Source organism: Trichosurus vulpecula, chromosome 6 (genome assembly GCF_011100635.1).
Source record: "Trichosurus vulpecula isolate mTriVul1 chromosome 6, mTriVul1.pri, whole genome shotgun sequence".
NCBI classification, from domain to species: Eukaryota; Metazoa; Chordata; class Mammalia; order Diprotodontia; family Phalangeridae; genus Trichosurus; species Trichosurus vulpecula.
In genome coordinates this window covers 69,319,743-69,333,729 of record NC_050578.1, presented here as the reverse complement: position 1 = coordinate 69,333,729, position 13,987 = coordinate 69,319,743, and the positions used below count along the sequence as shown (strand labels likewise).

Sequence of the window (13,987 nt, the reverse complement as noted above, 5' to 3'; positions counted from 1 at the left end):
AAATGACAGTAACAAAGGTGCATTACTATCTACTTTGCTGCTGTGCCCACATTTCTTGAAATCTCTAGTTTCTCTACCACACTTCTCAGGTGCTACCTTGTATAAGAAGCCTTTCCTTATCCTCTCAGTTATTAATACTCCCTCTCCAAAAAGACTGTATCTAGCTTTCATATATTTTGTAAAAAGGTGGAGTTAATTAATTAAATAAAGTCATCTACTTGCCCTAATATCTTAAGACACCCTAATTACTTATCTTAAGATACCCTAATAAGGTGACTATATCTCAATCATGAGTTTGGGTTTTAATCAATCAGTCATAGGCATTAGAACTTAAATTATGCAGGAATCAGGTTGAGAATAGCTGAGGAAAGTTGGTCATACCTTACAGGTCATCTATAGAAATATCAAACTGGCTGAGAACCAGAGTTATTTGAGAGATTGGAGCAAGCATGGTATTCTGGTAAACCCCATGAGGAGGAGCAACCTCAGCTCTAGCCTTGGCTTAGGTATCCTTACTTGGATTCCCCCACCCCTCTTTGCATGTAGTAGCATTGGAGGCAGGAAGACCTGAGTTCAAATCTGCCTCGGACATATACTAGATATGTACTCCTGGGCAAGTCATTTAACCTCTGTTTCAGTTTCCATCTGTAAAATGGAGATAATATTTGTAAAGTGCTTAGCACAATGCCTGGCACATAATGGATCTTTAAAAATGCTTATTTCCTTTTTTTTTTTAAACTTTCCTCCCTTCTCTCCCTACCCTGACCTCTACTTCTACCCCCTGCTTTTTGGCTGCAGGAGAATCTTATAAGATTTGAAGGGTATTAAGGATTTTGGAGTTCCCATCTTCCCATTGGTTTCCTAGTTGCATACACTCATCAGCTGAAAGCAACATCTGTTTTCAGAGCCAAGGACAGCATTCTTGGCTCCATATGGAGCCCAGTGAAAAAAGTACATCATGTCTAAGGGGAACTTCCAAGAGCTAGGGAATATGAGTCATTCTTTTGCTATATGTGTTGCCCAAAACTGAGCTTAGTTTTCTTTGGACTCTGTACTTATGGGAGAGCCAAAGATTTATCTTTATTGGGGGTGGGGTGGAACTAAAAAGGGGGAAGAGCATATTGTGTAACATCTGCTTCTACCATACTACTTTAGTAAATAGTCATTTTTTAAAGCTACTTAAGACACACCCAGATTTTAAAAACCCAGTCAGCCCTCACTCAGGGTCTTTGGTCATTGACCCAATTTATTGGTTACTGATAGCCTAACTAATAAATTCATCAAGCTGGGCAGGGAAGCTACTTAAGGCTGAATGACTAAATTGGTTCTCAACTGATCATCATGGAAGGAAGCACACTAGTAGGGCCTCAGGACTAGAAAGCTGGTCTCTAGAAAAGATACCCCTAGAACCCTGAGAGGGAGAGGTAGGTCTCCTTGTTCTGGGGGCTCCTGACTCAATGAGAATGGTAGTTGAGATAAGTACCTCAAAGACCGTGCTATATTTGTATTTATTCATCTGTGTGTATGGTGGAGGGAAACTTCAATAAAATGTGAGTTTTGGGGGATAGGGACTCTTTACTCTTGTTTTCATCTCTCCAGTCCCTACTGAAACTGACCATTAAGTAGCTTGCTCACATTGCCTGGAATATACTGAACTCCTAAAGTGTGCCCGTATTGAATGGAAGGGAAGCCTGACTATGTACTCAGCCCTGATTTTCAGTCCTGATGAGATTCTGTTCTCTTTCTAAAATGCCTTCAGACATGATTTTATAAAATAAATCGTACTTACCCAGAAGTGAGCCAGAACATTGACTTCAAATGTTTTTTCGATCTGAGGGTCTTGAGTAGCAAATAAATCTGCCGTGTAGACTACACCTGCATTATTCACTAAGATGCTAACATCTCCTACTTCTGCTTTCACCTTTTAAAAATAAAGTAAATGAAAATATTATTAATGAGCTATTAAACATAGATGTAAGCGATTAGCAAAACAGTACCTCTAGAATATATATTTTCTTCCAGGTGTAAAAAATTACTAGGTTTATGAGATTATCTTTTATTTTGCTTAACTATGTTTATTTGTTATAAGGTTCCCCCACTTCCCTGCAATGTTTTAATCTGGTGGAGATGTTTAGAGAAGAAAGGAGATAAGCCATAGTAATGCCATGAAAAAGAGGGCAAATGCAAAGAAGAAGTTTAGCAGAAAACACAGATAATCAGGGCAGTTCTGAAAATAACGAGTGAAAGGCATTATATAATTTTTAAAAAATCAAGTTGTGTGAAATGGTGACTAATAGTTTCATATACAATCCTCTTGTGTTCTGATATATATGTGTGTGTATGTATATCACATATACATATATGAAAATGTTCAAATTTTTTGGTGTTTAAATTTGGAGTAAAAATTATTTTTAAAATTAGAAATTTAAAGATGTGTATAGAAGATACAAGTAAGGATAGGTAATAGTGGATGAATATATAAATATGGCACAGTTTATATAAGAATCATTTCAGGAGTCCTACAGCTCACAGTGAGCCAAAAATGTTGAGGGAAACTGAGAACGACAACAAAAAAAGAATTTGCTTTTTGTTTTTTTCTTTATTACAGGAAAGAAGAGAAACAAAGAAGGGACTAGGACACTTGTGGCTGGTTTCTTGGGGTGGCCAGGATGATGACAACAGAGATAGGGGTCAGGTGCTCAGTTTTTAGTTTGCTTCCAATTTCTCTTTCAAGGAAAATAAACTGCACACCGAAGGGACAGATTGAAAATGGCTATAAGAGAGTTCACAGCAAAGACAAGGAAGAAAAGCACTGAGTGGTTCTTGATGGATTTAAGTCATCTGAACCAAATGAACTCTGTCCTTTGGTACTGAAAAAAACTGGAGGATGGGGTTGCTGAGCCACTGTCAGTGACAGTCAAAAGATATGGAAAATCAGAGAGGTACTGCAGGGATGGGGGACAAATGTCCTCCACTTATCAAAATGGAGAAGAGAATGCAGTGTGCAAACCTGATATATAAAAGCAATACATCACTTTGCTGAGTGATTATAGCCACAGACAGAGTCAACACCCATCTTTTCACACCATAGGTTTAGAGAAGGGCCCTGAGGCTTCACATTCTACATCCTGACTAGAGTTAAAATTTTTTTAAATGCTATTTTTATTTAAAAATGTTTTTAAAAATTACTAAATTAATTTAAATAAAATTCAAATAGACTCAATGAACTTGAATTTGATTGACAGCAAAATTCTAGAATGAATCATTAAAGAGATAGTAAAGGGGCAGCTAGGTAGCACAGTGAGTAGAGCACCAGCCCTACAGTCAGGAGGACCTGAGTTCAAATCCGGCCTCAGACACTTGACACATAGACTAGCTTTGTGACCTTGGGCAAGTCACTTAACCCCAACTGCCCTCTCCCTGCCCAAAAAAAAGAGACAGTAAAAGTCCAACAAAGGGAGGGATGATTTAACTAGCCCAGCTTTATTAAAAGCAGACTGTGCCAGACTTATCTTTTCCCTTTTTTAAAAAAGGATAAAAAATCTGGTAGATCAAAGTAATGCTGTAGATGCATTTTACTTAGATTTTAGTAAAGCATTTGAGATACTTTAATATCTCATATCATTCTTGTAGAAAACATGGAGAGAGATGTGGACCAGATACAGACCAGTCATTAAGAGTTCAATGTAAATTTGGAAGGAGGTCTTCAGTTGAGTGCCCCAAGAATCTGTGCTTGGTTCCAAAGCTGCTGACTATTTAAAAAAATTAATTGCACAAGATACTTACTAAATGTGCAGGTGACACCAAAATAGCTAACATATTTTATTCCAGAATCAAGACTTACAAGGGCTTTGACAGGTTCACGTAGCATGGGCCAGATGTGACAACATGAAATTGAATAGAGATAATTATAAAGTCTCAAACTTGGGTTCAAATTATAAATTTAATAAGGATAATTATAAAATCTCAAATTTAGGTTCAAAAACTCAACTTCTCAAGAATGAGCATAGCTAGGGAACAAAAGATCTTGGGTTTTTAGTGTTAAGGCTAGTCAAATGAGCAAAAATTTATTAAGCACCTACCATATTCTAGGTACTGTACTAGGCTGGAAAGGTTAAATTTGGTGTATTTGTCCAATTCACGATAAAAAAAGAAAAATCTTGAAAATTAAATTTTAAAAAACATAAGAGCTTTCTGTCTAAGAGCTTTTGTAGCTAGCTGGCTGGGAGCAGTGACCAGTGAACTCTAGATGGTTCTCAGGGCTACAAGCTTAAGACCAAGAGACAGAAGTGATTGGCAGAAGTGAAACACAAAACCTGATATCTCCAGGGAAGAGAAGCTCAGAAAAAAAGCAGCATTGCACTATTTCCAGAGGATCTCAGTGACTGTATTGTTAAATGTTTTGGCCATACATGCTCCCTGACTTCACAGGCTCAATGCATGTGTCCCTGCTAGTGTGAACCTCTATGTACATGGGGGAGGAGTTCTTCTGTATCACTTCTTTCACTTTTGATTTGTAGTTTAGTGAAATGTGCTTTGCTTTGAACTATAGGTCTTTTAGTGAAGAGACATATTGGTCTGGTCTCATAAGCTATGGTTTTGAGTGGTTATTGACCCAGAAAATCCATCAATGAGCCAGAGCCTATCTAGGTATATTTTCCCTTCATTTCTTTTATGTGTTATTTTCCCTCATTAGAATATAACCTCCTTGAAGTCAGGGACTATCTTTTTTTCCACTTATATTTTTATCCCCAGAACTTAGTGCCTGACACATAATAAACATTTAACAAATGTTTGTTGCTGGTGTTGATTTTCAATCTGGAATAGCCACTCTCAGATCTGTACTCTGGGAGGTTGATTAACTGAGAGACCTCTGATACAGCAATGCTGCCTCAGTTCGGAGAGACTTCCGAGAAGGAGAGAGAGAAGTGGAAAGACAGCAATGCATGAGAGACAAAGCTTGAACTTTTAAATGTGTGTGACATATGAGGAATCCATCCCCTGATTCTCTGTGCCTACACTGAAGTTGTTCTTCCTTGGGTGAGCAGAGATTTGCTTTTACATATTACGCCATCTGCCCTAATTTGTATAATTTCCCATCTCTGCTCATTGTTTGCTTGAAAAAGTGTGTTTGCTTGATATATAGCTCAATATACATCTCATGTAAACAGAGCTCTGTGGGACAGAGCAAAGCTGGCAAGAGTAAGCTCCCTTGTACACAGTCAGGGAAGGTGGCTTTTATTCAGAACTCTTTTATTTTGAAAATGTAAAAGAACATTACACGCCTAGACTACACATATATAAACTGTAATAGAGATATAATTCTAGCCTAATACCCCTCTTGGAGACAGGAGAGTGATGGATCACCCAGCCAAAAATGTCCTAGATTTTGCCTGTTAATTTCCTGTTAATAGTAGGAGATATACTAGGGATATATCCATGGACTTCCTCAGACTCTCCACAAATGTAGAAATAGAAATCTCCCTAGACAAGGTGGGCTAGATCCCAGGTCAGATATCTGTGTCACAAGTATGCAAGTCAATCTATGTTAGATGGTCCATCCATCTATATTACACTTGAATTATTACCTTCTTTGCACAATCGTAAATGTCTTCTTTCTTACTGCAGTCTACCACATAGGTGTGAACTCTTGCACCCAGTTTTTTGCATTCTGCACCTGTCTCCTCAATGCCATGCTGTAATCAAAGACAAAAGGGGTGAGACTAGAATTCAAATGACTACCACATCTGACAATTGAAAATTAAATTAGTAATTTTATTTAAATTAATTTAGCAATCTTTAAAAATTTTAAATAAAAATACCATTTAAAAAAATTAACTCTATTCAAGATGGAGAATATGAAGCCTCAGTGCCTTTCTCTAAACCTATGGTCTGGAAAGATGGGTGTTGGCCATTCCTGTGCCTATAATCACATAACAAAGTGATATATTGCTTATTTGGTAATATATCAGCAAAGTGATATATTGCTTATGACTTAAATTTTATAAAAACTTCCTTGAAGTAGTCCAGAGAATTCTACAAAGAAGGACATTGCAATGCACACACTGCAAACCCATCTACTTTACTATTTCTATCACCCACACACAATTGTTCTGTTCAGTCAACATAGGGAGCCATTGGAGGTGGTCTTAATTTCCTCAACTGTAAATTGAAGAGGTTGGGCTAGTTGACCTCTAAGGCCCCTATAAGTTCTTCATCTCTGATCCTATAATGTAATTTCACTGGTTTAAGGGCTGTGAGTAAACTCCCTCTTCTAATCACTAAATCAGTCAGCAACACTTGCTAACTCCTAACCAACACCTACTTTGTGCCAGCCACTGTGCTAAGAACCAAGGGCACAGGCAATTTTTTCTGCTGCTTAGAGCTTTTCTGTCCTCAGTTCTTTTTGACCCTCATGATTCCACCCCCTTCCCTCAGGGAATTCAACTTTTATGTAAGTCAAAGGGGAAAAATTTTTGTGAGACATGTTTCCAAATATAAGATCCTTTTTGGTAGCAAACAATGATATTCACAGGGTGTAACATCGTTTGATTCAGAATAAAATCATGATTTGAAAAAATATCTTTAAAATTTAGCCCAGTGTTATTTGAAATCATTGGTGGAAGGCATTTAAATAAAATCTTATTATGTTTTTTTTTGCAGGGGGGAAGGCAGGGCAATTGGGGTTAAGTGACTTGCCCAAGGTCACACAGCTAGTGTGTCAAGTGTCTGAGGCCGCATTTGAACTCAGGTCCTCCTGATTCCAGGGCCGGTGCTCTTCTCGCTGTGCCACCTAGTTGCCTAAATAAAATCTTTTAAAAAATTTTACTACAAAAGTTCCCCCAAAGTTTTGTTTAAAGTAAAGTTTTTCACTATTGCCAAAAGTTTGAGAACTGCCATTTTAGACTATACTTTGGATCTTTTAGACAGCAAAATGTGACTAATTCTGTTATAAAAGGCAGGATGGGAGAAAGTTCATTTCGATTACAGCATCAGCCTTAGAAAGTTATTGCATCAATTTCAGAAAAAATAAATCATTTTATGGGACTGTTATTTCCTTTTAACAGTTTATACAAAGTATCCATAGGATAGTTTACATTTAAGCAATTTTTAAAACTTCTTTTCAAAAGTAATAATCTGCTTAAGGTTGAAGTCAGTTTATATTTAGTCCAACAGAAGCTTCTGAATGGATGTTTCAAGAACTGTCAAGTGCAAAATATACTGTTAATTTGGTAAATATTTATACCTGCCTGAAAAGACATTATTTAAAAACAAACTGAAAATTTACTAAATTTCTAAGAGTGAACACCGACCTAGTTGACAATAATCATTGTGCTGCTTCCGACAGGTCAATGGATCTAAAGTCAGAGGACCTGGGCTTGAATTCCAGTTTGACTTATTGTGCTGCCTCAATACTCACTAAACATTCCTGAAGTTACCATTTCTGTAAAATGCAAGTTTGATCAGATGATATATCAGGTCTCAGGCAGCTCATTATAGGTCACTAACCTCTACCTAAACTTGTTTTCATTACTTCATAGTTATATTAAGTGAAACAAGTCCAACTACAAATTCCCTAAGATGAATGCATTTTGGTTGGGTAGGTAGGTAGGTAGTTAGTGATCACCTCAAATCTTGGTTTGGATCACCCTGTCCCACTTTAAAGTGGGAATTAGCATACTCTGACCCATTAGCCTGTAGGCTGGCCTCAGAAGAGTTGAGTGATGTCCCAGGCCTTCATGTGCCACCCAGAGCCCCTTGGTATGCTTGAATAGCCACCTACAAGTACGGATGGGTGGGGTCAATCCGTACTCCCTCACCCTAAACCACTAGGGCATGAGGAACAATATACTCACAAGAAAGTATGACCCACAAACATTTACTGCTTCCAGGCGGTAAAGCATTTAACAAAATAGGCAGTATTTGAAAGAAGGGTAGCATTAGATGTTCTCAGTCTGCTTGGGGGCATAATCTTGAAAGGCTATTTTATTTTCATCAGTAATCACAAACAGGGATTTATTCAAAAGACATTCTGTTGTATTTTACTAGATTCCAGTGGTTTCATCTAGATATCTAAAGGACTCCAGAAACCAGTCCACCCTCGCGCACCCACACCCCCATCCCTCCCACCATCTTCAGAAGGGGAAACAGGAGCCCAGAGACGTTAAGTGACTAGCCCAGGGTCACACAGTAAGCATCAGAGGAGGGGAGTTGAACCCAGGTTCTCTGACTCTAAAGCTACTGTCTGAAAAGCCCAAAGCACACGCACATGAAATTTTAATTAATCTTACTGCGAGCTTCACCGCACCTGTGAGCAAAGCAGAACTATATCAAAGACACTAATGACCCTTGGACCAAGTCCTTTATTCTCAGGCTGAGGCAAGACGCTTACGAGACGAGCATCTCTCAAGGTGGAATGAAGAAGGATTTAAGAGAATGAGATCAGAAACAGGGAACTGGGCGGGGGGGGGGGTAAGGAAAGGAGGAAATCAGATGAATAAAATCGTGTCATATTACTGGTGGGCAGAGCTCTGGATTAAGACCTAGGAATTATGGCTTCTCTCCTTATCACATGACCCTAAACACATTTAACTGCTCTGTATTTATTTTTTCCAACTGTTCGACAAAAATAATTCTACATACCTGCCTCACTTTGATGCTGTAAGAGGTTCATTCCTGTGAAAGGTTTAAAAACAGAGTAGAGCTATTATTACCTTATTGATATCCCACAGAACCAGTTTGCTTTTAAGTTTGGCAAATTCATAGGCAGTGAGTCTCCCAATTCCATGACCAGCTCCAGTAATAAGTACAGTTTCTCCACTGACTGATTTTCTCTTCTTAGGAATAAAAAGCTTCACGAAAGACTCTAGGATGGAGAAAATCAGAATAGGGAGAAGCCGAAGAAGTTCCAAAAAGACGTGCATTATTGCAGCGAAGAGCTCGCCTAGCTCTCCTAGCCTCGGGCTAGTAAGCTCCTCAATCAGAGAAACAAACAAGGCAGGGGAAGGCTCCTTCCGCTCCTTCCGCAGGGCAGCGTTTTGTGAGGTCCTCTGCAATTGGCTCGGGTGACCATGCAGACAGATTGCTCACTAGCCAGCTTTCAGCACCAGGGAGGGGACAAAGTCCTAATGGGAGCCAAGCTTCCTCGCTCTCCTTGATCTTTTCGTAGGGTTTATGGGGCCGAAATAGGTTTTCACTCAGCTTTTTCCAGCTTTCTGAACTCATCCTGGGTTGTGAGCTGTTTACTCTCTCCAGTCGTGATTAACCGCTTCTCATTTGTTCCAGGAAACGCGAACCGAAAACATTTTGAGTCGAAAACCATTCTTTGAGGGTTGATGACTGACATCTCCATTTTATTCAGAAAACACTTGTGATTTCGTGTCCTGAACTAGTGAAGTCTATGTAGATTAAAAGTTTACAGGTTCTGCTTTTTGAGAAAAATGAGGTTAAAACGTCTTAAAGTTTTCTATAAATAAATTTCTTTGGGACAGAAATTTTGTCCTTTCAAGGGCAAGTAACCAGTGAGAAGTGTAGTAAAATGGAAAATGCAATTGACCAGGAGTTAAAGAACCAAGCTGTTATTTATTCCCTCTGGGACGCTGGCTAAGTAACTTAACTTCTTTGGGTTTCACCAGAATCCTTTCTGAAAAGAAGCTCTCTTCCTCCTCTACACCTGTGACCCTATGAAGTACTTGCTCCTACCAAATAGAAGAGGTGGTGGAGCCTCAAAATAAAACTTCAAAAACCAACAGCATTTCTATGTAATAATAATGAAATCCAAGAGGAAATGATAGGAAGATGCCATTCAAAATAATTACAAAATGCATGAAATACTTGAGGATCCATCTACTGAAGCATACAAAATGTTGACATAAATTCAATTACAAAATATTCCTTAAAGAATAACGTTAATATTTGGAGAAATCTTCAGCGTTCATGAGTGGGCTTCAATGATATAGTAAATCAATCAATAAACACTTATTAAGCATCTACCATGTGCCAGACACTTTGCTAAGATTAGAATACTACCAGTCTTAATGATAATAGCTAGCATGTATTTAACACCTACTATGAACCAGATACTGTGTACAAATATCTTGTCTGATCCTCACAACAGGTCTTTGAGATGGTACTATTATTATCTCTAGAAACTGAGGCAAACAGAGGTTTAATAACTTATCCAAGGTCACACAGCTAGAAAGTGTGTGAGGCGTCATCTGAACTCAGGTCTTCTTGGCTGTGGGCTCTGGGCTTTATCCACTGTGCCAGCTAGCTACCTCCAAGCTACTAAAGTGTTACTTTACATAACTCAATAGAAGAATGAAATTCATCTGGAGAAACAGAAGATCTAAACTATCAAGGGAAATCATAAAAAGAGGAAGGGATAAAGGGTAACTTCAGATCTCAAATGATATAATAAAACAGCAGTCATTAAAACCATTAGGTGCTGGTTAAAACACAGAGAAATAGATCAAGGGAACAAGACTAGACAAGGGAGAAACAATGGATCACAATAACCAGGTATCTAATAAACCAGAAAACATAAATTTGGAAGGAACTCCTTATTTGATAAATCTTGCTGGGATGGGAAGCAGTGTAGCAGAAATTAGGCTTAGAGGGCAGCTAGGTGGAGCAGTGGAGGGAGCACCTCCTCTGGAGTCAGGAGGACTTGAGTTCAAACCTGGCCTCAGATACTTACTAGCTGTGTGATCCTAAGCAAGTCCCAACCCCAATTGCCTCCTCCCCCCCCCCCCAAAAAGAAAGAAATTAGGCTTAGATCAACACCTTACTCCATATTCTATAACTCATTCTAAATGGAAATACAACCTTAGTTTTAAAGATTACACAACAAAAAATTAGAAGAATAGTAGATCAAATATATTTCACAACTATAAGCAGGCTATAGTCTAACCAAGGGACTGAGGCAGTTACGAAAGATAAAATGGAATATGAATGGCTCCAAAGAAGAGATATAAGAATCCTCTCCCACCTGCTTAGCAAAGAGGGGAGATTTTCTAGTACATTGAACATATGTTCAAACTCTTTCAATTTATTATATAAGTTTTGCTGATTTTTTCCTCTTCTTTTTCTTTCTTTAAACATATTGTTTGGTATATGGGATAGCTCTCTGAGAGGAGGTATGTTGGTAAGCAAAATGGGCTCTTAGCACTCAGTTCAACCAAGTGCCCTTGAAGAATCTGGCCTATGTTTCCTTGATTAGATTTGGCAGTCCTTGGTGACCTCCTTGTCTCAGGGGAAGGCCTAGTTTACACATGAGTTTGAGTGACATGTTTGGGACATCGGAGGCTTTTAGACCACGTGGGTTCAAGTCGCCTCTTTGTGATGATTCTAGGTCATATGGGTGAGTCGCATGTGTGACTCACCCTTGACCCTGAAAAAGAGATAAAACCAGGGGTTGGCTTTCTCTTCTTTGGAGCTCTCACCCACAGCCATGGTGGTGAGCGTGACTCTGGGCCAGCCCTTGTTATGAGCTCACAGGCTGAACCTAGATGTTGGTAACTATGAATTGTATTGGGTCTGTCTGTCAATGTTTATAATTTGTTTGTATTTGCTCCGAAGTTCAGCGTGCTGGCTTTTTCCCCTGAACTAAGTGAATGGTATTTGTATGGTGAATTAAAGTAAGCTTGTCAACCCCTTAACGTTGCTTTCCTTAGTAAAGCAGATCAAAAGAACCTGGGCTTTTGCAGTGTGCTGGTAGCGTGCTTGTTGTTGGGCTTGTGTTGGTCTTTCACCCCCACAACAACTACTAGCCAGTTTGTTGAAACAGGAGGAAGTCAGAATATTGGGAGGGGGGAAGGGAAAGGAAAAGTGTTGCTGATTAAAAAAAAGATATCAATAAAAATATGAAGAAATATCCTTGAGGGCAGATGGCATGTTTTTGCCTTTTTAAAATTCCTATTGGGCAGCTAGGTGGCACAGTGGATAGAGTGCTGGACCTAGAGTCAGGAAGAGTCATCTTCCTGAGTTCAAATCTGGCATTAGATACTTATTAGCCATATGACCTTAGGTAAGTCTTTTTATCCTGTTTGCCTCAGTTCCTTATCTGTAAAATGAGCTGGAGAAGGAAATGGCAAACTACTTTAGTATCTCTGCCAAGAAAATCCCAAATGGGTCATGAAGAGTTGGACATTACAACTCAACAACACAGAAAATATTCCAGGTAATCAGCATGGAGCAGGACCAGAAGTTTACTGCTGAGGATAATTACGATGATGATGATTGGTATAATAGGGCAATTGATTGAGATATCCTTACAAGGAGTAGTATTTGATTACTGTTCTCAAAACCAGAATTGAGAAGTTAGTTAATAAGTCAATGCAGATGACATGATGATCTACTTAGGGAATCCTAAAGATTAGCCCCAAATTAATTGAAGCAATTAATAACTTCAGCAAAGTAGTAGAATATAAAATAAACCATGCCAGTTATCAGCCTTCCCATATATGACCAACAAAATCCAGCAGAAAGAGATAGAATGAAAAAATCTATTAACGAACACTGTAAAATGTATAAAGTATTGGGGATTCCAGTTCCCAACACTGTTTACTAAAATAAGACAGGCCTAAATAGATGGAGAAATATTCATTTCTCATTGTTAGGCAATGCCCATGTAATAAACATGGCAATACTACAAAAGTTAATTGACTATTCAGTGCTGTACCAATCAAACTACCAAAGGGTTATATTATAGAACCAGGAAAAATAGTAATGGCATTCATCTTGAGGAACAAAAGATCAGGAATCTCAATATATGAAAAGAATAATGTAAAGTAATAGTGAAAAGCAGTAATATGGAAGAAGCTTAGCAATATCAGATCTCCAACTATACAATACAGCAATAGTCACTAAAACTATTTATTGCTGGTTAAAAAATAGAAAAATTAGTCAGTGGGACACATTAAGAACATAAGACTGAGGAAGGAAAAAAATGACATTCCCTCATGAGGAAATCCTGATTTCTATCTGATGCAATGTGTTGCTTAGTGGCTCTGTAAGTTCTACTAAAAGCCTAGCCAAAATGGAAAGCCATTTGGCATTGAGTTGCTCCCTAGCTAGCTTTAAATCTTTTTATTATTTCCTTTTCTGCTCATTTCTAAAGTTATGGACCTCCAGTCTGTGGATCCAGGTTGAGGACAAGATTCTCCCTGAGATTCTATGGACCTCAAGCCGAGAGATTCCTCAACAAGATCCAGAAGCAAACGACCATAGTAGCGCAATGTTAGATAAACCCAAAGACTTCAACTTCTGTGGTAAGGGCTCACTTTATAGTGCAAAAACTGTTGGGAAAACTGGATATTGTCTCCTCACATGGGTAAAGAGCTTGTTTCTAGAAACGTACAGATTTTTTAAAGAAATGTTTTCTTTGAATCATTGAAAATAGTTTCCAAAAAATGGCCAAAGAAATTGTGAGACATGAGTATGTTATATTATTGCATCATGAGAAAAGATTAATTTGAAGATTACAGTGAAGCATAAACAGACATATGATTTAATACAAAGTGAAGTAAGTAGAACCAGGTATACAACATACAAGGTAAATGAAAAGAAAAACAACAGCATATATCAAAATTAGATTCCATTGAGTTTAATGTATCACTACACCAATCTCTGTGTGTGTTCAAGTCTTTGTTGAGTTCAGATAAGAGTGAGATCCACGTGATGTGCCCCCTCACCTTCTCTTCTATTTCGTAAATTCATCTCATACTACCTGCATTTAGAAAAACACTAAGTTCCACCATCTTCTTCCTTCTTTCTTCTCTCATATGTTCTCCTTTCCCTCTCTCAAGGCCACCAACACAGAAAACAAAAACAAAACTCCAATCCTAATTTAATTCTTTCTGTGACCCTTGGCAGTGAGGTAGCTTGGGGTAATAGATTGGAGTGATGACTTGTGAGTCAGGAAGACCAGAGTTTGAATCCTGTCTCAGCCACCTACCAGTTGTCTGACACTGGGCAAATCACTGAG

General features: G+C 38.4%; 1 protein-coding gene across 1 annotated transcript in view; it reads right to left on the bottom strand.

Annotated features, from left to right (window-relative positions):
* The window catches only part of HSD17B11 (hydroxysteroid 17-beta dehydrogenase 11), a 31,911-nt gene extending 22,862 nt beyond the window's left edge, over positions 1 to 9,049 (bottom strand). Inside the window, exons 1-3 of the mRNA XM_036763123.1 lie at positions 8,715 to 9,049; positions 5,589 to 5,696; positions 1,790 to 1,921 (exon numbers count right to left, since the gene is read on the bottom strand). Coding sequence (XP_036619018.1) covers positions 1,790 to 1,921; positions 5,589 to 5,696; positions 8,715 to 8,924 — 450 coding nt within the window. The 5' untranslated portion in view covers positions 8,925 to 9,049. The remainder of the gene's footprint in view (positions 1 to 1,789; positions 1,922 to 5,588; positions 5,697 to 8,714) is intronic.
* Between the last annotated feature and the right edge of the window lie 4,938 nt (positions 9,050 to 13,987).